General features: G+C 43.4%; 1 protein-coding gene across 2 annotated transcripts in view; it reads right to left on the minus strand.

The window, feature by feature from the left end:
* The window catches only part of MYRF (myelin regulatory factor), a 462812-nt gene that overhangs the window by 241760 nt on the left and 195976 nt on the right, over positions 1–25076 (minus strand). For both annotated transcript variants that reach the window (XM_078680606.1, XM_078680605.1), the window contains exon 2: positions 169–253. In XM_078680606.1, coding sequence (XP_078536732.1) covers positions 169–253 — 85 coding nt within the window. The remainder of the gene's footprint in view (positions 1–168; positions 254–25076) is intronic.

Consider the following 25076-nt stretch of genomic DNA (forward strand, 5'->3'; position numbering starts at 1 on the left):
TGGGGATGATGGATAATGATTGGAGAATCGGAGTGATGCTTTTAGTGATTTTGGGTGGTTCCTGTATTCGCGGTGAAACTGTTCTGGTTTGAAATCAGTTTTATGTCGCATTGTGAATGATGCTGTGCAGAATGCTGGGGTAGTACTGTAAATAAGGTAGGTACTCACATATCCACCGAGTCCTCTTTGCTTATGTACTCTTCAAGAATGCTGGTGTCGATGTTACTCTCGAGGGGTCCGTTTATGTCATGGCCTGAGAGAGACAAAACAGGAGGCAGAGTGATGTTTCTATGGCACAGAGCTGCAGGAAACAGACCAGCAGGGCCAGCCTTTATCTGGGACAGAGACGCGCACGGCAGAAAATCAATGACATCACAGTGCTTACCACCAAAAATCCCTCCCCATATTTTCAATCCTAGAATCTGTCTCTTTTTCTTTGTTTGTTTATTTTATTTATTTATTTTAATTAGAAGTTGTATATAGCGCAAACATGACCGCCGAGGGTATCCGAGCGCTTTACAGATTGTGCAGTAGGACGATTACATGCAAACACAAATAATCAACATATCGAAAAGTAGATAGGCTTAGAATGTCCAACATTCTCATGAGCCTAGCATCTAAGAAACAAAACAGCATTGAATGGCCCGGGAGTCAAGTGGGGAAGGCAGACTGATGCAGATATTTCTTCATCAGGAGCCCTTTAACTTCTGATTTGAAGAGGGCAGTGGAAGGGATCACCCTTACTTAGGGGGGAAGAGAGTTTCAGATCCTTGGCGCCATACCTGAAAATTTTCGATTATAGGTGTTTTTTTCTTGAATTTTTGTGGTTTGTGTAAGAGGGTGCTGGCACTTCTGGAAGCTCTTGAACCACATGAGAGCTCCAGTTTCTTGAGCGAGGTACATCGGGGTCTTGAGGTGGATGGCTTTGTGTGTCATGCATGCAATTTTCAGCTGTATCCGAGATTCATATGGGAGCCATTTCAGAACTAGCAGGTCCAGAGAGATGTGGTTGAATTTTTTAGTGCCCATTACGAGCTTAGCCGCAGCATTGAAGGTCACCCTAAGGGAAGCCGTTTTCACTCTGGGCAGGCCACACAGCGTAACATGGCATAGTCCAGCTTGCGATCACCAATGCTAGCACTGCAACCTTTAGGTCATGAGCAGGGAGATAGGGTTTTACTTCCTAAGGAAGCTGAGTTGGAAGTTCGCTCCTTTGGTGAGGGAACTGATGTGTTTTTTGCATGTTAAGACTCTTGTCAGTATGATACCAAGCGAGGATGCCGAGTCCACGAGGTGAGGTCTGCAGTTAAGAGCCATAAGCTGATTCAACCATTGTTCAATGACCGGTGATTGCTTATGGGGTGAGATAAGGAGGAATTCTGTTTTTAGAGCATTTAGTTTAAGGTGGTTATGTGTCAGCAAGCTTTATGTTTCCAGTAGGACTGAGTTGAGGGACTGAATTTCCTTAGGGGAGGCGATCTTCAGGTATAGTTGAGTATCATCTGCATACATGTGCTAGTGAATGATGGATGATTTCAGCATTTCTGTTAGAGGTTCCATGAACAAGTTAAAGAGCGTGGGAGAGAGGGCTGAACCTTGAAGCGTTGGGATCTATTCAGGAGGAACAAAGAGAACCAATTAAGCACAGGCCCAGACAACCCCATCCTGTGTTCCAGGAGGTCAATTAGAGTATCATGTTTGACAGTGTCAAATGCTGATGAAAAGTCAAGAAGGATCAATAGGCATGGCTCATTGTGGACCAGCATTCTTAACGCGTCATCGACAATGTGCGTAAGGGCCAACTGTGCTATGGCCCGAGCGGAAACCAGATTGGTATTGGTCCAGGAGAGAAATGGTTGATATGGTTGCAGAGTTGGGCAAGCACACATTTCTCCAGGAGCTTTGCTAAGGTGGGGATGTTGGAGATTTGGCGGAAGTTATGAAGGTCTGAGGGATCCGCAGTAGGTTTCTTTAAAATCGGAGTGACTTGACCCATTTTTAGGCAATCTGGAATAGCACCTTGCCGCAGTGATGCATTGACGATCGTAGTCCACAATGTTAGTAGGGAGGATATAACTTCCGGGAAAAGGTTAGATGGCAACGGGTCATTGTAGTGGTTGGAAGGTTTCAGAGTTGACAGTGTTTTGCGTATAACGCATTCATCCAAGGTTTGGAAGAGACTCCAGAAGGCACTGTTTTTGGGGAGGTGTGTTGCGCCAGGACCATGAAATCCCTACCAGGTGGGCATTGGACGGTTAGTGCACTTATCGACAGGTGGTTACAGGCCAATCGTAATTCAGTTTCAATATTACTGGTCTTATCTGTGAAGAAATGTGTTAATTCTTCGCAGTTGGGCAATGACCCTTGACCCAGTGATGCGGAGTTCGGATGACTATTGGCTTGGGACTTGATGAGTTAAAACGGATTTTTGGACAGTTTCTTTGCTTGGTCTAACTGAGTTCTGAAAAAGGTGACCTTCGAGTATCTGATGCGTTTATTATAAGTGCTCCACGGGGATCTTAGGTTGTAGAGATGCTCAAGGGATGGATTGGACCGCCACAGCCTTTCAGCAAGTCTTAGGTTTCATCTTTATGAATTAAGACTATCGGTAAACCATGGTTTGGAGAGTTTAAAGGCGATTCTTTTGAGCTGTAGTAGAGCGACCGAGTCTAGTACATTCAGCATTGCGTGATTATAATGGGCCATAAGGTCGTGGACATCCAACATGTTTGGTGGTGGGAGCAGGGTGTTATAACAGAGATCAGTCAGATCATGCGGGTTGATGTTCCGTAGGCATCTTTTCAACTGTTTTGGGTTTCTTGGGCTGTGCTTTACTTGTTCTTACCAAATCCAGGATACAGAAGGTGATGCAATAGTGATCTGTCCAATCACAAGGGAGGATAGATTCCAGGAGATTGGAGTTGGGCTTACCAATGACAAGATCTAAGGTAGCCCCTTTGATATGCGTGGGACTGTCACAGATTTGGATTAGGTTGAGGTCAAGAAGGAAGGATTTAAGGCTATTGACCACCACATCGTTTACATCATTCCAATGGAGGTTGAAATCTCCCAGGAAGATGTGGGAGCCGTGGAAGTCTACATTGGCTGAAATAATGTCCATGATCTGTTCTGTGAGTGGAAGGTTGTCGCAAGGGGGGTGGTAAAACGTGTGCAGTTTGCAGGAGTGATTGTTGCCCCCAGTCACTTCAATGCATAGGTATTCACAGGACGGCAGAAGGTCAATCTGTAGTACCTTCACTGTAAGATTGCTCCGATGTAAACATGCAATGCCTCCACCTTGCCCTAAGGATCTATCCAACCTAATAATATCATAGTTGGGCGGTATTAAGAGGTCCAGGAAGGGGGGTAGCTGAGTCATTAAGCCAGGTTTCCGTCAGCATGACAAGGTCAAAATCCTGCGCCAGGGTGAGGTTGGCAATGTCCGTAGCGTGTTTAGCTGCCGATCTACACTTTAGGAGCACGCATTTTAGACTAATGATTGCGTCTGTTGGAGCGGGTAGCATGGTGGTGACTGGAGTGAGGTTGTTCTCATTTAAGGATTTGGTTTAAGGCCTAGATTCCCTGAAGGGATCCGTGGATATGGAATCAATTTGTTGCAAATTTGCTATGGTGAGTGGGTGAGCTGGAACATAAGAACGTAGGAGAGAATGAATATCTGTATCAGACAGGGATGCTCTGCATCTGGAGGGGCGAGCAGGGTAATTAGGGAGTGGAGCGAAGGCACACCTATGAGGTATATGGGAGACATGAAACGGTGACCTCCATGGTCAAAGGGGCGAGGGAGCCTTGAACGCCCAGAATTAGGGAACGAACGGAGATGGTGATTTTTCGTGGTGGTGCAGCTTGGTCTGGAGTTTGCAGACAAGGCCTTAGTGATAAGTAGTAGACTGCGGACCTCTGTCTTAAGTTGTTGTAGGCAGAGTGCTATCTCGCTCAAGCGGCCTTCCAGTGAGATATGTGGATGGGATTGGGAGGCACGGTCCCCAGGATCCTGGAGCGGGAGAGAGCTAGTGAAGTCGGGGGAAAGTAGGGCAGGTGGAAACTGCATGTGACCAGCGGGAAGAGATTCTGGACAATGAAGCTGCCCGCTCGGAATGGATAAGCTAGGGGAGGAGCTAGTGAGGTCAGGGGAAAGAAGGGCGGTAGGAAACTGGATGAGCCCAACGGGAAAAGATTCTGGGCAGTGGAGCTGCACACTCGGAATGGGTATGGAAGGGGAGTATCTAGTGAGGTCGCGGGACGGTAGGGCAATCCTCTGCCCTCATCTACGATAGGCAGCAGATAGACCACAGTGGGCAGTTAGTCTGTGGCAGTGGTTGATGACCTGGCAGAAGAAGACGCTGATGGCTGACTCCTAGTGGCCATACGGAATATGGCACCAACTGAGACTCTGATGAAGAAGTCTGGAGCATGCTTCTTGAGCAATATATTGTGTGTTTCTTTACTGAGAGATAGGTGTGTATGAAGTGGTCAGGGTAAATGTCCTCAGATACACAAGTCACTCCTTAGTGTGTCAGTAATTCACAGCCCAGCGCCACTAGCTCTCACAAGAAAGATGGATTGTGAGTCATTAAAGTGACAAACTTTGATCCTGCAGCAGAGACAGCAAGTCTCAGTGGTGTGCAAGGCTGAAAAACGAGCTCTGTTGGTTTGCAGTCTGCTGCTGAAAATTAACAGCTGCCGCTTGCTCTGTCCACCACTTTTGGCGATGTGTTTAAAGTGCATCAGAAAGTGTGTGGGTTCATGTCAGAAAGAAAAGAAAGAAACATTGGGTGTTTTGTAAACGCTGGTTGTCATTTTATGATAACTTTGTAGCTTTTTTCCTTCAGATCTCAAAGTACGGAAAAAAAGAAAAGTAGTTAGCTGGGTAATTTTAAGCCTAAAATGATAAAGTGATTCAGGCAGTGGTTTCTTGGTCAGCTCAGTTTTAAGAAGTGTATTAACTGTGATGTAATTTGGTTCAGCTCCGACTTCGGGGTCAAGGATGTTCCACAGTTTGGGGCCTAGTACTATTTATGGAGCAGGCGCAATATTTTAGCCACTTGTATGGGCGTTGTAGAAGAATAGTTTCTACTGCGTCCACATGGTGTGACAGTATGGGGGACCAGCTCGTACTTTATATCAGCTTTCGTCAGACTTTTATTGTACAGTAATTATTCTCTAATTATTAATTACTAGAATCCTAACAATGGTTTAAGTGTGATACTTAAAGTAACAAAACATACATCCTAACATACCAAAAGAATTTCAAAGTTATGCAAAAAAAAGAAAGAAAGGAGAATCATAAACAGTGAGAAAAAAGTCCCCAAATACTGTTTAGATAAAGGATACTGATGCATAAATTAACTCATTATATGGAAAATGTATTAACAAAGGATAAATAATCAAGCCAAAAATATATATTAATAATGGCGCCCAACAAGTTACACAAGCAACAATACAATATGTAATAAAAAAAAGTGGCTGAGGAAGAAATTATACAAATAAGAAGTTTAGGACAAAACAGAAACAACACATAGCAAAAAATGCGTCCTTTTCAATTAAGGCCATATGTAAGCATCGATGGCGTTTCGACCATAGTGAAGTTAGATGGTCATCATCAGGACAAAGCAGGAGAGTCCACGAAAATTCAATAAAACATCTATTCCAAGAGTAGGCCCAACAGAAAAATTGAAGTAAATTTCATTCATATGAAGTCCGTAAGCGTCACTGTACAGTTAAGGTAGCACCCTTATCCAGCACGGTATGTGGCATATCCAAAGACTAGATCTAAGTGTCTCAACACCAACGAATCATGAGGGACTGGCACCCAACAGCTAAACCTATAGTTTTTTCTGCTTCTTCAAGTTAACCAGAGATCCACACCAACTTGTGGCAGGAGACTGATATATATCTCACCGCCAGACCAGAAACATGTGGCGAATACTTTCTCCGGGCTGGTAATTAAATTAAACCCTTTCTGGTTGGCGCAAACCTCTGTGTGAAAATACAGGCAAAGCGTGGAAAGACCTGGGCCTTACTGGTTTTCAAGGTCCCACCCTAGGGTTCACCTTCCCGCTGGAAAAGTTGAATTAGACCAGCATGCCGGTCGAATCCTGTTACGGGCAGAGGTTCATGATTATTAATTAGGCAGCAACAGTTCACCAAAGTCAGAATTTTTATGCGCGTGTCACATTGAAGTAAACCTTTTAAAAAACATAACCCATACAATGAAAATAACATAGAGTTTGGTTGTAACATTATCACATGACATCAAATCAATGTAATAAAACCTTTGAATCATTTATGTAGGTGAGTTTAAGTCCCCTTCTCTCCCATCAGCTAATTGCAGAACAGAACTTTTTCTTTAACCGAGGTTCTGCTTGCATTAAAACTACTGGGGACCATATTTTCTACCCAATATCTAAGTCATTTTGAAAGGGCGTTTCATCTGCCCCTGCAATTCTTGCCACTGCCAGTAGCAACATACATTGAAAATAGGTATTTCTGCAAAAGTGGGCAAACGAGGCCAGCATAACCATTGCTCCTCGTAGACCACAATTATGCCAACTAACACCGGCTGCCAGATGAGTTCCCTTATTTTCCTAACAAGCTTCTTCGCCTTTCAGGAGGAGCCTTTTAAAGCGCACATACTTGATTTCCATGTTGTGACATTAGTCATTTATATTCCGGTCTAACAGTGAATAATACAAAACTGTGCTATCCTCTTCGGTGGGTGTACTTCCAACCCTGTAACTTGGTTTGATATCCCAAGAGGAAATTTCACATCTTTTTAGGGCTCGGACTCCTTCCCAGTGAAACTGGGAGGAGTTTGAGAACTAATGTTAAAGGAGAAAAAAAAGAAGAAGTATCTCCTAGGGCCTTGGAGAGAGAAATTCCAGACATTCCTTAGCGTTTTCTGTCATCTGGTCAGTGATTCGTCTTCCTTGTGTTTTCGTTTTAATAGGCTTGAAGTGATAGGGTAAATGTAGTTTAGTTCCGCCATTTTGGGCATATTTCGTGCGTGCTCGCGCTAAGAAGTACATAAATTATAATTAGGAGCTGTCAGGGTGCCTCCGTTAGTGAACGGGCGCGTTCACAATTCTGCAGCGCTCAGCGCGCAGCTTCCTTGTTGTATTAGCAGCTGCTTAATGTATGTCCGTTTTTCGAGATTATATTTTATCGGTTTTTTGAAGATTACATTTTATCATACTGTGTTGTTTTAAAATCTTGCAATTCAGCCACAGAAAGCAGAGAACCCCACGCGCCTTTAAACCTGTAAGCAGACACTCGTCCTCCGTCACTAACCCTCCCAGACCTGAACTCCGTGCTAGTCCCTCCTGCACGGCCCCACCGACGCACCCAGTGTGCCTGAGCCCAGCAGCAAGCAGCCCCCAGCCGTCTATGAGTGGCTCCTTCCAAGCCTAATTTGTCAGATCCCGTTCTGCACAGCTGGGTGGGCAGCCCTCCAACAAATGGCAGCTGATAGCGACAAGCAGCAGGGAGGAGACACAACCCCCTCGGCAAAGCTGCCAGAGGCAAGTAGGCGTGGTATTTAGATGCCCTCTGCCACCCGGCACGGGCACAAATGGAGCTTTTTAAACACTGCTGAAAAGGTGAACGGGGCAAGAAGCCGGACGAACTCCGGATCAAGAATTCCACTGTATCAGCTGCAGCAATTCTACCATACCAGTCACAGTAGTACAATTATATATTGCGCACACTGATTCCACCCAGCTTTGTTCTGCAGAGACCTTGCCCTGATGCCCCAGAAAATTTTTTAAACAGATTGTTTTCAATTGCGTTTTCCTTTGATTTAATTTTCTGAGTGGTGTGTGAGTGTCGATTACAGACAATTTGCAGAGAAATATGTTTGCTTTAACGTAACATCCATAAAAAAAGGTTATTTTAGATCTAAAACAGGACCACATGTGAGAAATGGGGGGGGTCACAGAGATTACTTACAGTGATATTATTTCAAGATAATAATTTATTCTGCGTGCGTTGTTCGGGTGCAGGGGGAGGCTCTACGGACAGGAAAACATATTTAGACACAACTAAACAAAATCATGTATTCAGCCACAGAAACCCAAGGGCCCCACACGCCTTCCAAATTGTGAGCAGACACTCGTCCTCCGTCAATAACCTTCCCAGACCTGAACTCTGTGCTAGTCCCTCCTGCACGGCCGCATCCCAGTCCTTTACTTTACTTCAATATTGTTGTTATCTCCTGTATTGGGTATTTACTGGGTATCAGTGCTTCAAATGAAAAAAAAAATGTTGGTGCTTCTCAGAGGTGTGTTTCTTATAATTTATTGCAAAAGCTTTAACAAATTACCTCTAGCCTGGTGTCTGGGTTACACAGTAGAGAACCCACTGGATGAAGTGAACCCTACCCTTCCTGCCTGAGCCTCCTAACACTTACTCCGTACCTGTGAAATACCTCAGCACTTAAACAATAAATGTACGAGCATTCTGTGCATTTAATCCCACCTGTGCCTTTTTCCTTGGCATCTTAAACCCCAGTGTTGGCCCCATGTTCAGTTTCAATCCTGGGCTCTCCATTGGCTCATTGTGTGATCGCTGTGAGGTTATGCTATCCTCCTCAAACTCTGTACCAGTTGGATTCAAGGTGAGGCGTCTGTAAAAAGTGGCCCCTGTACACTATACGTATGCCAGTGCCACAGAGCCTCTCCGAGGCCCCTTTTTGCCTCATAGGGATGCCATCCAAGGCGTTTGGGCACTTTTGTTGCTTTCCATTTCTTCTTTCCCTTTGTCGACAACCCATGTGTCCTCCGTACAAACCGGAATACAGACCACTCTATAAGCATTAGGTGCTGTTGAGTGCAGAGTGCTGTGTGCTGTTGAGTGAAGAGTGCTGTATGCTGTTGAGTGCAGAGTGCTGTGTGCTGTTGAGTGCAGAGTGTTGTGTGCTGTTGGGTGCAGAGTGCTGTGAGCTGTTCAGTGCAGAGTGCTGTTGAGGGCAGAGTGCTGTTGAGTGCAGAGTGCTGTTGAGTGCAGAGTGCTGTAGAGTACAGAGCGCTCTAGAGTGCAGAGTGCTGTATTGTGCAGAGTGCTGCTGAGGGCAGAGTGCTGTTGAGGGCAGAGTGCTGTTGAGGGAAGAGTGCTGTTGAGGGCAGAGTGCTGTGTGCTGTTGAGTGCAGAGTGCTTTTGAGTGATGTGTGCTGTTGAGTGCAGAGTGCTGTTGAGTGCTGTGTGCTGTACAGTGCAGAGTGCTGTACAGTGCAGAGTGCTGTAGAGGGCAGAGTGCTGTAGAGGGCAGAGTGCTGTAGAGGGCAGAGTGCTGTAGAGGGCAGAGTGCTGTTGAGGGCAGAGTGCTGTTGAGGGCAGAGTGCTGTTGAGGGCAGAGTGCTGTTGAGGGCAGAGTGCTGTTGAGGGAAGAGTGCTGTTGAGGGCAGAGTGCTGTGTGCTGTTGAGTGCAGAGTGCTTTTGAGTGATGTGTGCTGTTGAGTGCAGAGTGCTGTTGAGTGCTGTGTGCTGTACAGTGCAGAGTGCTGTACAGTGCAGAGTGCTGTAGAGGGCAGAGTGCTGTAGAGGGCAGAGTGCTGTAGAGGGCAGAGTGCTGTAGAGGGCAGAGTGCTGTAGAGGGCAGAGTGCTGTAGAGGGCAGAGTGCTGTTGAGGGCAGAGTGCTGTTGAGGGCAGAGTGCTGTTGAGGGCAGAGTGCTGTTAAGTGCAGAGTGCTGTTGAGGGCAGAGTGCTGTAGAGTGCAGAGTGCTGTGTGCTGTTGAGTGCAGAGTGCTGTGTGCTGTTGAGTGCAGAGTGCTGTGTGCTGTTGAGTGCAGAGTGCTGTTGAGTGCTGTGTGCTGTTGAGTGCAGAGTGTTGAGTGCTGTTGAGTGCAGAGTGCTGTTGAGGGCAGAGTGCTGTAGAGTGCAGAGTGCTGTGTGCTGTTGAGTGCAGAGTGCTGTGTGCTGTTGAGTGCAGAGTGCTGTTGAGTGCTGTGTGCTGTTGAGTGCAGAGTGTTGAGTGCTGTTGAGTGCAGAGTGCTGTTGAGTGCAGAGTGTTGAGTGCTGTTGAGTGCAGAGTGCTGTTGCGTGCTGTATGCTGTTGAGTGCAGAGTGCTGTTGAGTGCAGAGTGCTGTTGAGTGTATAGTGCTGTTGAGTGCAGAGTGCTGTTGAGTGCAGAGTGCTGTGTGCTGTTGAGTGCTGTGTGCTGGTGAGTGCAGAGTGCTGTGTGCTGTTGAGTGTAGAGTGCTGTTGAGTGCAGACTGCTGTTGAGTGCAGAGTGCTGTTGAGGGCAGAGTGCAGAGTGCTGTTGAGGGCAGAGTGCTGTGTGCAGTTGAGTGCAGATTGTTGTGTGCTGTTGAGTACAGAGTGCTGTTGCGTGCAGAGTGCTGTTGAGGGCAGAGTGCAGAGTGCTGTTGCGTGCAGAGTGCTGTTGAGGGCAGAGTGCAGAGTGCTGTTGAGGGCAGAGTGCTGTTGAGGGCAGAGTGCAGAGTGCTGTTGAGGGCAGAGTGCTGTTGAGGGCAGAGTGCTGCGTGCTGTTGAGTGCAGAGTGCTGTGTGCTGTTGAGTGCAGAGTGCTGTGTGCTGTTGAGGGCAGAGTGTTGTGTGCTGTTGAGTGCATGCTGTTGAGGGCAGAGTGCAGAGTGCTGTTGAGGGCAGAGTGATGTGTGCTATTGAGGGCAGAGTGCTGTGTGCTGTTGAGTGCAGAGTGCTGTGTGCTGTTGAGTGCAGAGTGCTGTGTGCTGTTGAGGGCAGAGTGCTGTGTGCTGTTGAGTGCAGAGTGCTGTGTGCTGTTGAGGGCAGAGTGCTGTGTGCTGTTGAGGGCAGAGTGCTGTTGAGGGCAGAGTGCTGTTGAGGGCAGAGTGTTGAGGGCAGAGTGCAGAGTGACTGTTCCAGAGAGAGCAGGGTATGCTTGTGCGCTTACACGGTGCACTGACACACAGGAGCTCAAACAAAGAACAGCTGAGCACGTGTCTTGGGAGCTTCATTGAGGCAGCCGGCCCTTTGTGAGGGGAGCAGCAAGGAGGGGACGCCTCAACCAATCAAGCGCAACTACTCACAACCTACTGTACGATTAAAGCACAGGCCAAAGGGCAGAGCTAGGTCTTTTCGCATTACGTAGGGTGAGCAGTGTGTGAGTGTGTCGTGTGAGCAGTGTATGAGCGTGCAGGGTGAGCAGTGTGTGAGTATGCAGGGTTAACAGTGTGTAAGCGTGCAGGGTGAACATTGTGTGAGTGCAGAGTGCTGTTGAGGGCAGAGTGCAGAGTGCTGTTGAGGGCAGAGTGCTGTGTGCTGTTGAGGGCAGAGTGCCGTGTGCTGTTGAGGGCAGTGTGCTGTGTGCTTTTGAGTGCAGAGTGCTGTGTGCTGTTGAGTGCAGAGTGCTGTGTGCTGTTGAGGGCAGAGTGCTGTGTGCTGTTGAGGGCAGAGTGCAGTTGAGGGCAGAGTGCTGTTGAGGGCAGAGTGTGTGTGAGTGTGTAGTGTGAGCAGTGTATGAGCGTGCAGGGTGAGCTGTGTGTGAGTATACAGGGTTAACAGTGTGTGAGCGTGCAGGGTGAACATTGTGTGAGCGTGCAGGGTGAGCAGTGTGTGAGCGTGTAGGGTGAGCAGTGTATGAGTGTGAGCAGTGTGTGAGTGTGTAGGGTGAGCAGTGTGTGAGTGTGTAGGGTGAGCAGTGTGTGAGTGTGAAGGGTGACAGTGTGTGAGTGTGCAGGGTGAGCAGTGTGAGAGTGTGTAGGGTGAGCAGTGTGTGTGTGTAGGATGAACAGTGTGTGTGTGCAGGGTGAACAGTGTGTGTTTGAAGGGTGAACAGTGTGTATTTGCAGGGTGAACAGTGTGTGTTTGCAGGGTGAACAGTGTGTGTGTGCAGGGTGAACAGTGTGTGAGTGTGCAGGGTGAACAGTGTGTGAGTGTGCAGGGTAAACAGTGTGTGAGTGTGTAGGGTGAACAATTCCAATCCAAACCACATAATTCCACTACACACCACATGCATACACTCCATAACACATGGCTAAAAGACATTGCCATTTACAATGCCATTAGCTCTAACTCAAATAAATCCGAGACCTATTGCATTTCCAATGCTTGTTTAATTCTGGCTTGACTGCACACCAGTTACTTGACTTTATGTAATGACAAAAAAAGAGTTTTCCGATTACTTCTGAGAGCGACGTAGGCTCCACTCCCAAGCTGGTTCCTAGAAGTAAAGGACTTGATGGAGCTGACGTTATTTGCTTCCACTGAGAATAGTGCTCCTAGTGCAATTTTTGACTTGTGGCAACCTTTCAGCAGGATTGAGTTTCATATGGTGGCAAGCCAAGGATCATGCTTAAAGACCTTATCTGTTTATTGTGAAATTTTACTATTAAGGTAGTACGCCTGATGTATTTATTGTGAAAAGCATGTTAGCTTGAATTCATTTGCGGGTGGATTGTTATTACTCTGCATGAAGGCCTGCAGAGTAGGATTTTTTTACATGGAATCTCACATTTTACTGCAGTAGGCAAGGGACTGTGACAAATTGTGGATATAGAAAATTTGGTCTGTGAGAATCCTTGTTAGGCCCTCTTAGGAGAGATAGTATTTTGCTTTGTAAAGTATAATTTTGTATACCTCTGTAATTTCATGATTTTGCACCTTACAGCCGCCATGGGGGAAAGCTTATGCTTCAAATAGTATGCCTGAGTTGGCTATGGTGATCTGGCTTGGCAGTTCAGGCTGGACTGTTCCCACGAGGAACAGGGTCAGGACTGATTTGCATATGGCTGGGACTGAACTGGTGTGGCGAAGTGAGCTAAAGAACAATGATCTGTGACTTGAGGTGAGTGCTTGAAAAGTTTCAGCTCTCTATTGATCATCTCCTTGTGTTTGCTTTGTTCGCCCTAAGTTGGCAGGGTGTGCTCAGACGTGGGTCCCTTGCTCACGTTGCCATTGAATTCAAGCTAGACTGGCTGATGAGGGGTGTTACCCCATAACCGGTCCCAGGATGCTTGTTTCCGGTCAAGGGAAGGACTGGCTAGGCAGTTCGGGCTGGACTGTTCCCATGAGGAACAGGGTCAAGACTAATTTGCATATGGCTGGGTCTAAACTGGGGTGGCGAAGAGAGCTAAAGAACGATGATGGATTATACCAAGATCTATGACTGGGGGTGAGTGCTTAAAAAGTTCCAGTGCTCTGTCCATCATCTCTCTTGATGTTTGCTTTGTTCGCCCTAAGTTGGTAGGGTATGCCCAGACGGGGGTCCCCTGCTCACTTTGCCACTGGATTTAGGCTAGTCTGGCTCATGAGGGGTGTTACCCCGTAACTGGTCCCAGGATGCTTGTTTTCGGTCTAAGGAAGACCTGGCTTGTCAGGTCGGGCTGGACTGTTCCCATGAGGAACAGGGTCAAGGCTGATTTGCATATGGCTGGGTCTGAACTGGGGTGGCGAAGTGAGCTAAAGAACGATCATGGATTAAACCCAGATCTGTGACTGGAGGTGAGTGCTTGAAAAGTTTCAGTGCTCCGTCTATCATCTCCTTATGTTTGCTTTATGGTACAAACCAACAATGCACTTTGCAAAGTTATGCCAGATGCCATAGCTTATTATGAAAAGTTATGACAAAGGCAGTAGGCCTGGCTTTTTTACTGTGAAAAGTATTTGTTTAAAGCAAACAGGCCTCTAACAATGAATTGTTATCCAAATACGTTTTAAGGTGGGCTAAGTGGGCTCTGGCCAAGAGACCCACGTTTCTGGGAGCCCCATCATTAAGCTTTCAGGACAGTCCCAGACAATGGCATAGCACAAAATAATGGGGCCCTATTATCAATATGAAAAGGGTCTCCCTGGTCTCCAATATCTCATGAATATTCAAAGGCTTTCAACTGAATGAGGCCCCCCTGAAGGACTGGAGTCCCCTTATATGTTTGGGGGGCAACTAAGAGGATTGTCAATGATCAGACCATAGTTGCTTATGGCTTGAATGAGCTGAAAATTGATAATAAATTCAGAGTTGTTTCAAGCAGGGGGCCCTAAATTATGTTAGGCCTGGGGCCCCCAAAATCCTTAAGATGTCCCTGTTGTTATCATACTATGCTACATGCTGTAGATAGGTATTTTGTTAGATGTAATCTCACAGATTACCATAGTAGGCATGGGTTTTGGTGTTTTTCCACCACTCTGACAGATCCTGGGAGTAGATGATTTTCATTATGATGATTTGTATTAGACCCAGTTGAGAGGGGCTGTATATTGTTTTTCCAAATCTACATTTTGACCTATTTGTAATTTTGTAACTGTATGCAGTATGCATGATTGTTATTAGAAAAAAGGGACCCCTATATATTTCTCTTACACTTGCTATACATAGGGAAAAAGTACGTTAGAAACAGTCTACAGCTAAGTGCCAAAAACAGGCAACAATTACACAGTTACATATAGTTGATAGTAACCCTCTATCTGGTATCTTCCATCTGTATAAAGGTCAAACAGAAATAGATATTTCAAAAATTATTTTATTTGTATTTAATGTACGTATCCATTGTTTTTAAAAAAAATTAATAAACCAGTGCTTATATATTCTTTTTGATATTGAATTCTGATATTTAGATACTTTTTATATAGAGATATTTTTGACTTTTTTTGATCATATATTAAAATCGTGTTAAAAAACACACATGAACAGTAAACAGATATCACAATGTACAAATGTTGAAGGCAAAGCGGTAGGTGACACAACGCGCGTTTCGGCTCTTAAGCCTTCTTCAGGTGACCGTCTATTGCTCTAAAGATAGTGAAAAAGAAAATACACATAAAACTAAAATACAAAACAACCGTTATATATACAGTGGACTGAGACAGACTTTATCACTATATACAGTTTTTATAGCCATAGCTTTCTTTTGGGCAGCACATGGATTCTAGCTTGTCATTTGGTGATGTATTAAAGTTACTAAGAAGTCCAATTTATCTATATTGCGGAATAACAATTGCTTGATGATAGCTATCACAGTTTCAAAGCATAGTATACATCAATCAAATAGGCTATGGTTATCAAACTATTTCACAGGTAATGAAACTTTCAAGATATTGGACAAAACACATGTTTGTGAGTAATAGGAGCATCGCAAGATATCGTTTATAGTTGACCCTTTGACTAGATCTATTTGCAAGACAGACCCAAATAAGGGTTGAATATTGCAGTAAGTCAGAGTAATTATCGAAAAAAACTCAAATCATAACATCAAATAAAATTAAAAATAAATCACAATTGATGTAGGAACCATATTATATGGGAAATAATAATATGGTGTACTTACAAAATAATGTATGTATCCAGACCTTAGATTGATGATGTAGATATGAAGGGACAATCCTAAACAGGTAATGGTATCTATAATTATTTAAAAGCAAAAAGAAGAGCAGATATATGTAAATATATACTAATATATAGTTTGGGTTTAGCGTTGCAATATATCATGGCGATGGAAGCTATCATAGAATAGTATGTTATTGCTTGATATGTCAGAAGTCAGTATCGCTACCATCCAAATCGACAAAGATATACATATGTATGTTAAGTAGTCGTACATTTCAGTCGTAGGGTGGTGGAAGGGAGTTGGAAAAAACTACACTTCCAGCCATATAGACAGAAGGTGCCTATCAGATGTTGAACCAAGTGTTACCAATCAATTACGCACAAACAATCTCGAATTATAGTTTATAGCAGCCTCAAAGGTTACCTAAAAATTAGTCATCAAGGCTCAATCACAGTTGTGACGAATCGTTGGCGATAAAGATGATGAGGCTCTGTGGCGGTATTAATTAAGAATGTATAACGATTCCTATCAAGCAAAAGAAGAGAATGATCAACATCCGTTTTTGATATGCGTAAACGTAACTAAATAGATTACCAGCATATATTTTTACCTAAGGAAGACAGGTCCTACTTCCAAAAAGATGTATGAGGAGGATGAATAAGGTGGTGCAAGAAGAAAGACTTTCTGACATCTGAAACATAATGTATTTATATATGTATAATCAGTATATGTGGTTACGAATACATATTTCTGTATAGTTATGGTGGTAGATGATATTTACCTAAGATATAGCCAGGTAAGGCTTTCCGGGAAAGAGGGTCTAGGCTGCGAACGATATTTGCATTTCCAAGTCTATAAATGAGACATACATATGCAAATAAATTTTATTAGTGGAAGTGAAGATGTTACATGTGCACGCTAGTCGATATAAATAAATACTGGTTAAATTATTATTGAGCCAGAAGCTGTTTGTATTTACAAAGGATTATGGAAAAACCAGCAACATAACGATGGTATTAGACAGATATATTTAAATAAAAAGACGAGGTATATTCCTGAAAGTGTTTGCTACACAAAGAAAACACAGACATACTATGGTACTGTACCTATAGATATTAAAAAGTGCCTCTTTAACATTTGTACAAGATCGTTACAGATAGTATATGGTTTATTTAGATATTCTACAGCACACCTAGCAAATTGATGCACAATGCGTCATGAATGTATCGCAAACAATAAAATTGCCAATACAGTCTTTTAAATGCCTGAGAACAGACTCAGACCTAGCAAATAGATGCACATTGCGGTATAATTGCATAGCTGACCTGAAATTGCAAAACCAGTCTTTTCTAAGCCTAAGAACAGACTCAGAATGAGCTGATTGTTCGTACAAAGGGCAAAAATAAAAATCGTTTCAGACATCTTACCTGCCATGTATATGGCGTGCATCTTTCTCCCGGTATGTGACGAGCGGATGCCTTCGATAGCGCAAGGTCGGGATAAAAGCAACCGCATGGTAGAGTTAGGCTACTTTATATAGTCCGTCGTAAATTGTTTGAATAGGGAGTAATGATGGAAAACGGACTAGTGTCCCGACTTCCGGGATTGTTGCTAGTCTGAAACAGAAGATGGACTCAAGATTGCTGGGATTGGAGTTGTACCAAATCAGATAAAGAAAACGGACTCAGACAGTGTAAGCTGTTTAGAAACAGAAGAAGGATCGTAGAAGATAACGGACTGATGTTCAAGGTTGCGGAAATAAAAAAAGTCAAAATGAAGAATGAGCTTATCATTACATGAATTATAGTAATGCGAGGTAGATAAACCAGCTAAAAAATATATTGCTAATAATGTAAATGATAAAAAATGAAAAACGGCTCAGTAAAGAGCAAGTTGACTGCGTTAGCTCATGATGGCATAGAAAAAGGAAATAACAAAAAATGAAGTGAAAATAAATTAGGAAGCCGTCATAGGGAAAATGTAGAGCATCTAGAAATAATATAATGTGCTTAAAAAAGTCATAAAAAAATATATATATGGGTGAAATACATGAAATGTAAATATAAACATGTCGGTCTACTATTTATATCATACGATGTTCCTGTACAATAAACACCATTTGTTTACATAGTATGAGTTTTTTTGTTTTTTTTTAGACATCCCACGTTTTTGTTCTAATGGACTATATCTTATTGTTGTATTCAATATTACTACCCTTGAGATCCTAATTGTATATCTAGAACTATTACCTATAGTGATTTGCACATATGTTTTCAAAATTTTCAAGATTACCCCTGCATCGATTGCAGTGTATCAAGACCTATGCAGAATTTCAAATTGTCTAAGATGTCTTTATAGTAAATGTTACATGATTGCTTGATCCCAAGGGATTTCAGAATTGAGACCATTATTGACAGTATTCAACATAAAAATGTGGTATACTTCTCGTTTTTTTCTTACTTTATCACAGCAGAGCCCTGCTGTCGGTAACATTTTTTCCAATATGTACCACCGTATGTCATCTGGTGAGTGTTGTTGCTCTATGAAGTGGGATACCATTGGAGCTGTCATTTTTTGCGTGCGGATTGCTGATCTATGTTCAGTCAATCTCGTGTTCATTGAACGTGATGTTTCGCCGACATATGCCTTTTGGCACGGGCATAGAAGTACATATACTAAATTTTTGGTTTTACAATTTGTCATGCCCTTCTTTTCAGTTGTTATTCCATTATAGCAAAACGACGTACCTTCTATGGCCAATGGACAAGATTTGCACGTGCCACATCTATAGTTCCCATGAACTGGCTGTAGATCAGTAACACTGCGTTGTGTGGGTTGTTTAGTTTGTGGCATGCGTGACCTGACTATTAAATCCTTAAGATTTCTGTTCTTGCGGTAGGCAAACATAGGTTTCTGTATGGTCTCTGTAGATGACTTATTTATATTTAGTAAGTGCCAATGGGAGCATATTATCTGCCTAATCCTTTCATTGAGGATAGAGTGTCTTGTGACAAATACCAAATTTTGATCTATTGGTTTGGAATTACCAGATAACAGATGCTGCCTATCGTAGAACCGAGCTCGCTTACATGCATGGCGAATAATTCGATGTGGGTAGCCACAGTTTTCGAATTTGGCCTTCATCTCTTCTGCTCTGCGATCATAGTCACTAAGCTTAGTGCAGTTGCGGCGAAGTCGCAAAAACTGGCCAAATGGAATTGCATTTTTTTGGTTAAGTGGGTGAAAACTGGTGTGGTGAAGGATGGTATTACGTGCAGTAGGTTTTACGTATAGATCCACGTATAACTGCTTATCCTCATGTTTTACCATGATGTCTAGGAACTCAACCTCAACATTACTGTGACTAGATGTAAATCGGAGATTGATGTCACAGAGGTTTAACCACTGAATGAATTCTGACAATATTTTTAGGTCATCGTTCCATATAAAGATGATATCATCTATATAGCGTGACCAATATAGAATCGTTTAAAAAAAGGGGGCCTCTTCTTTAAATATGTGCTGATGTTCGAAGAAGGCAACATAAATATTCGCAATAGTGGGAGCACAGGAAGCCCCCATGCTGACTCCTTTGTTTTGTTTATATAGTGTCCCCTGAAATTCGAAGATGTTTTCCTTTAGGACAATAGATAAACAGTCAGTAATAAATTTGCTGTCACAGTCAACTTGGTAAATATCAATGAACCAAGCAACCGCCTGGAGAGCTCCTTCATATGGGATATTGGAATAAAGGTTCTCCACGTCGAGGGTGACTAGCCATTGTGTCTCTGCATTGTAGGGAATGCCTTCAAGAATGTTAATTACTTGGCTTGTGTCTTTTATATAGCCTGGTATTAATTGTATATATGGACGAAGTATTGCGTCAAAATATTTCGATATGGGCTCGGTGACAGAGCCTATGGTGTTAACAATAGGTCTTAGTGGTGGATTACAAGCATCTTTATGGACTTTCGGAGTTCCATAGATGCATGCTAATGTAGGCGATTCCACATTGAGATATTCAAATTCTTATGACAGATAATGTCATCATTGTATGCTTGAGAAGTTAGGCGTCCAATTTTTGATTTAATTATGCCAGTAGTGTTTTTGGCAATTTTGGAGTAAAATCTAGTATCATTAAGCATGTCTTCAATTTTTTCGATATACTTGTCAGTGTCAAGGATAGCTATCCCTCCACCTTTGTCACAACACTTAACAATAACATTAGTGGTGTTTTTTAAGGAGTCTATAGCTTGATATTCATCATGGGAAATGTTAAATGGTGTTTTAGGGACATATTTAGTGGCCTGTAAGAAGTTATTATATACTACCTTTTCAAATATGCCAACCTCGGGTGGAACTTGATCAAGAGTAGGCGTAAACATTGATTTGGGAGCTAGTCCTGATTTGTTAATCTCATGGCCACTTATTTCATTATCTAGAAAAAAGAACTTTAATCTGACTTTTCGCAAAAATGTCATAAGATCAGAAAATAATTCAAATTTATTAATGCCTGCATGGGGGACAAATGACAATCCTTTCGACAATAAAGACATGGTAGATTGATTCAAACTGGTTTTACTCAAATTAAATATTGGAATGGTATCTATTGTCTCCAATATCTGGCATTCCTCGTTTCCAGATATTGGTTGGAGTTCCCTTGAGGTCCCTGGTATTGTTGAGGATATGGGACTTGAGGCTGATACTGCATAGGTTGTTGAAACTGTTGCTGTTGGTGCTGTTGTTGATTGTAACCCTGATATCTGGGTCTCCAGTTGTTCCTGAAATTGTTGCGCCTCCCTAAAAAAGGACGTCTATTTTGTCTTGGTGTGTATCCATAACCTCTAAAATCTGAGGTAAATGAACCACCATCACTACCAGCGTCTGATGAGTTCGAAAAAGTAGTAAATTTCCTATTTTGTGGTGGATTAGTTTGATTTGGTATAGCATCATTATTCTCATCTATTTGAGTGTAAAAACCATCAGCAAGGTAAGGATACACCCTTTCTCTGCTAAAATAGCGAATGTCCTTTTGTAGTTTGTCTGCTTTACGTTTGATTAAGTAGTCGCTATATGAACTTAGCTCTTTCTCAATATCATCTAGGGCTTTCTTAGCATCCATTAAGGATAGAGATGATTTGATTTTTGATTCCAACTCGTCTATTTCTTTAAGTAATTCTAGTATGAGCTGTTTCGCTGTTTCTACAATCAGCATCATAAGATCCCTTGAGCAACGGTTTGCAATAAGAGACCACTTCTCCAAGAACTCTTTAATATGGGCAAAAAGACCAGGTATGTTCTTGTCAGTTCAGTTCATAAGTCTTTATTTCGATAATAAAATCATTCAAGACAGAAAAGAATCAACGACCTTCGTACAAAGTTTTTTTACAAAAAAAGTCCATCTTAACATACAACTTTTAAAAGGGATATTAAACAATGTAGAAAGACTTATCATGGTCCAAAAAACTTAAGACAATATAAAAATACATTAGCAACGATTTTAAAAAAAAAAGAAGCATTTCAAAGATAAAATCATTTCAAGGTTCGGCTGCATTTATTTTCCTAGTTGGAATAACCCATGCCCACCCAAGAAATTTTGCGAGGCCAACCACAACCAGCTCAGAGGTGTTTGTACGAAAAATCTTCAGGGCTTCAGCACTCCCATTAATTCCCAAACTACAGCAGACCGACCTGAGCCATTTCAGTCTAGGTACATGGTATGCTGGGCAAGCGAAAAGGAAGTGGCCCATGCTCTCCGAGTGAGTTGGACAGAAGGGACAAAGATCACAAGAGTTAGCCGACCACTTTGATGTAAAGGACTTGATGGGTAAAGATCCGACACGGAATTGATGGTATAATTTCCGGTCAAGGGTCTTTGTGATCACATCCCAATATCTTTCCAACGAGGGGGTCACTTTAAGGGTTAAGAAGAGGCCAGTTAAACTGGTAGAATCGTCTGACTGGACTACTAGAGAATGTTTAACTGAGGCCCAATACATATCTTTGAGGTCCTGTTTAGAGGGGAACAAAGAAGTCCCCGGGCAAGACCATAACTGATTGAGGCCCATCTCTTCTAAAACCGTTTTCACTTCCCTCAACCATGCAATTTTTGAAGGTCCCAATGTTGATTTGATCTCGGCAAGTTCGCTGGCGAATAGGCTGAGATCTGGCAAAGTCCAGATCCGTCACCACAGGGCCACCGAACGATACCGTGCTAACTCTTTGATGGGTTTAACGCCCAGATCTAGTAGCAGTGGTTTCGTGGGTGTGGATTGGGGGAGGCTTATCAGATTCCGCAGAAATTTATTTTGAACTTTGGTCAAAAGGATTAAGTCTTTAAAACCCCAGAGGTCAGCACCATACAGAATGGCAGCATTAATTTTAGCATCATAGATCTTGAGTACTGGAGCAATACGTTTAGTATGGGATTTCTTATGCTCCTGAATTAAGCAGCCAGTGAGGCGTGCACATTTTAGGTATATAGCCTCAATCTGGGGTTTCCAAGTAAGGCGGTAATCTAAAGTCATACCCAAGTAACTCATTACCTCGATTTGTTCAACACTGTCGCCATTTAAACTAACTGTACTTTTAATGGGACGGTTTTTACTAAAGACCATAAATTTGGTCTTGTTGATATTAATTTGTAAGTCATTTGCCCTGCAGAATTCGTCAAATCTATTAAGTGCGGTCTGTAACCCTTTCCGAGTTTTGGAAAGGAGCAACGTATCGTCTGCAAAAATAAGCATCGGATACTTGGTTCCTCCCAAACTGGGTGCATCTGTTGGGGTATTAGCAAATAACTCAACTACTTGATTAATAAACAGGAGGAAAAGGGTAGGGGCCAGCACACAGCCCTGCCGGACACCACGTGTAACTGGAAAGCTGTCAGTCACCTGCCCTTGCTTCCCCCATCTCACCCTTGCAAAATTTCCGTCATGTAATCTGATTACTAAATTCAGAAGATCAGACGGCATGCCCATGGAGTTTAAAACATTCCACATTTTACCCCTGGGCACCAGGTCGAAGGCCGACTTGAGATCCACAAAGGCGGCATAGATTGCTCCTCCACCTATCTGGACAAACTTCCAGTACAACATAGTTAACCTAAAGACCTGATCTATTGTACTGGTTCCAGATCTAAATCCGGCTTGCATAGGTGATAGAATGTTGGCCTGATCCATCCACCCCTGGATTCTTACAAGGATCATCCTCATAGATATTTTTTGAATTGTGTCGATCAAACTGATTGGGCGGTAATTACCCGGGGCTGAGTGGTCACCTTTTTTAAAAATGGGTAGAATCTCCGCCCCTTTCCAGGAGACCGGGATCCTTGCCCCTTTGGCAATAGCATTGATGAGCATAGTTATATAGGGGACCCAGATATGTGGATGAATTTTAAAAAGGTCTGCCGGTATTACGTCCATTCCTGGAGCTTTCCCTGACTGCACCATACCAAGGGCTGACTCCGCCTCTAAATGAGTAAAGATTAGAGGAGGGCACGAGTTATCAGATGGGGAATCCAACATCATACACTCTATAGATTGCTCAGAGATTATAGCCCTAAACTGGGAGGAATAAAAAGTTACCCAGTCAGCTGGGGAGACATGATTGACTGGGATTCTGGAATCCGGGTTAAGACCCCACTTAACGGTTTCCCAAAACCTAATATGATTAGAAGACTGGCACGCCAAGTGGAGCTCTGACCAGAGCTGCTCATCCCATTCTTTCTTGGCGGTCCATTGGACTCTTTTGTATAACTGGCGTGCTGTTTTAATATCGCTAATAGCACGAGTTTTAATCGCCTTGATCAGACCACCATGTGCCTCCCTACAACTCTTGTTGTACCATGTGTGTTGGTGTTCTGAAACCTTACCCCTCTTTAAATTAAACGGTTTGGTTAGTAGGGTTTTGAGTTTAGAAAAACATTGTTCGTGGAGATCACTGATCTGGGTAAGGTCCTCCGAGGGAAGATTGAGGGCTTCCATCTTAATAAGGGCCATAGAAGCTTCCTGTTCTATTCCACTTATGATGGAGGGGTCTTCAAGTACCCTAGACCATCTAACTCTTCTTCGATCATTAGTCAGAGTGGCTTCAGACGTTAGGCAGGGATTTTTAAGAGGTTCACATCTATTCCCATCGATCTTCAAGGATAGCGAAAGGGGATTATGATCGCTCTCTGGTCGTACTATTACTTCCATGTCGATCACTAGTGACCAGAATTCTATTTTCATTAAGATGTAATCAATTCTGCTTGCGCAGACCCCATTATTAAAAGTGGGATTTCCTTCCTTGTCAGATTGTGTGCGCCCATTTGCTGCTCTAAAACCCCGTTCAAGACACAGCCCTAACCAAAGGAGTGCCGCTTCGGTGGCCTTCACACCCCTATCCATAAGTAGAGGTGGAACGCCCCAAACAGCATCGTCCTCAACCCCCAGATCCTTTCCCACACTGAACAGAGGTTCGAATGAACAGTTAAAATCCCCAGTTAGAAAAGTGGGTTTATTCCCCCCTATTTCATCAAGCAGCTGGTCTAAATACTCCAGGATAGTGGGCCGACGACCACCAGGCCGTCCGCGGGCGTATATATTAATAATTATTATGTCCTGTGTATCTCCACTTCTAAGTATAATCCCTAGAAGGTCAGGACTAGCCACTGTGAGTTCAGATGGTCTATACCCAATAAACTGTCTTACCCAGACCACTAGTCCTCCCGAAGCTCTCCCCTTAGGGCCCTGAATCGCTGGTTTAAAGAAATTCAAATAACCTACTCGATGTATAGGGTCTGGGGCCCAACTCTCCTGGAAGATGATGATGTCAAAGGAATCTATAAAAGTTGCCCTGTCTGCTGAGTCAACACGACCCTTTAGCCCCGCTATGTTCCAAGAAAGAATCTTAAAAATATCGATTGAACTACGGGAAAGAGTAGGCTCCAGGTCACACAGTTCCTCCTCAGTAGATGTAATTATTCTCATTGGAATGTCCACTGGCTGTTCAAATACATTAGGGTTTACAATGTCATTTCCCATCTCAAGAACACACTCATTGATATGCTGATCTAACTCATGACTCGTCAATTTAGTACATATGGTTGTAGAACATGAGTACACTGGCCCTGGGTCATAATTCAGTCAATCAATACCCTCAAGGCCAGACAATGATTCATACCGGTTAGACAAACAGGGATAAAAGGGGGAATTAGGTATCCTCTCTGCTGTAAGCCTCCCTGTATGTCTATGCATTGGAAAATGTAATGGGGGTGGAGCACCGGGCCGCTTAGGATAAAAGTGTTTCAGGCCCAGGGATTGCACATCCCCCAACCTCCCAAAGCGTGCTTCTCTACGAATGTGGTCTACTACCCATGGATCTCTAAAGTTTATAAGAATACAATCGCCTTCTAAATCCTTCTTGCAGTAACCCACCCAATCTACTCTGCGGACTGTGAGGATCTTAGTTGAGGATGTGGGTGGGAGGGGGCGATTTTTGTTTAGCCAGAAAGCGACTTTATTCATAAGTTCACCATGAGATTCTAAATGACCCTCCCTGAGAGGAGCAACGCCCGTGAGAACAATAATATAAGGCGTAGCGTCTATAGGTAAGTCCGCCGGCGGTGGTCCTCTATTCGGTATTTTTCTAGGGAATTGGGCAGGATGGATTTTATTATTGGTGTTGGTATTCAGCCCATCTGCGGCTCTGGGAGTCCCTAACGATGGTAAGTGAGATTTGGTAGCTCCCCTGTTGATGGTCTTAGCCTGTATATTAGTTGCCATGTTGGGCCTTGGTTGCAGCGAGCCATTAGATTTAGAACTAGCCCTCTCAGA

Source organism: Lissotriton helveticus, chromosome 3_1, assembly GCF_964261635.1.
Source record: "Lissotriton helveticus chromosome 3_1, aLisHel1.1, whole genome shotgun sequence".
Classification (NCBI taxonomy): Eukaryota; Metazoa; Chordata; class Amphibia; order Caudata; family Salamandridae; genus Lissotriton; species Lissotriton helveticus.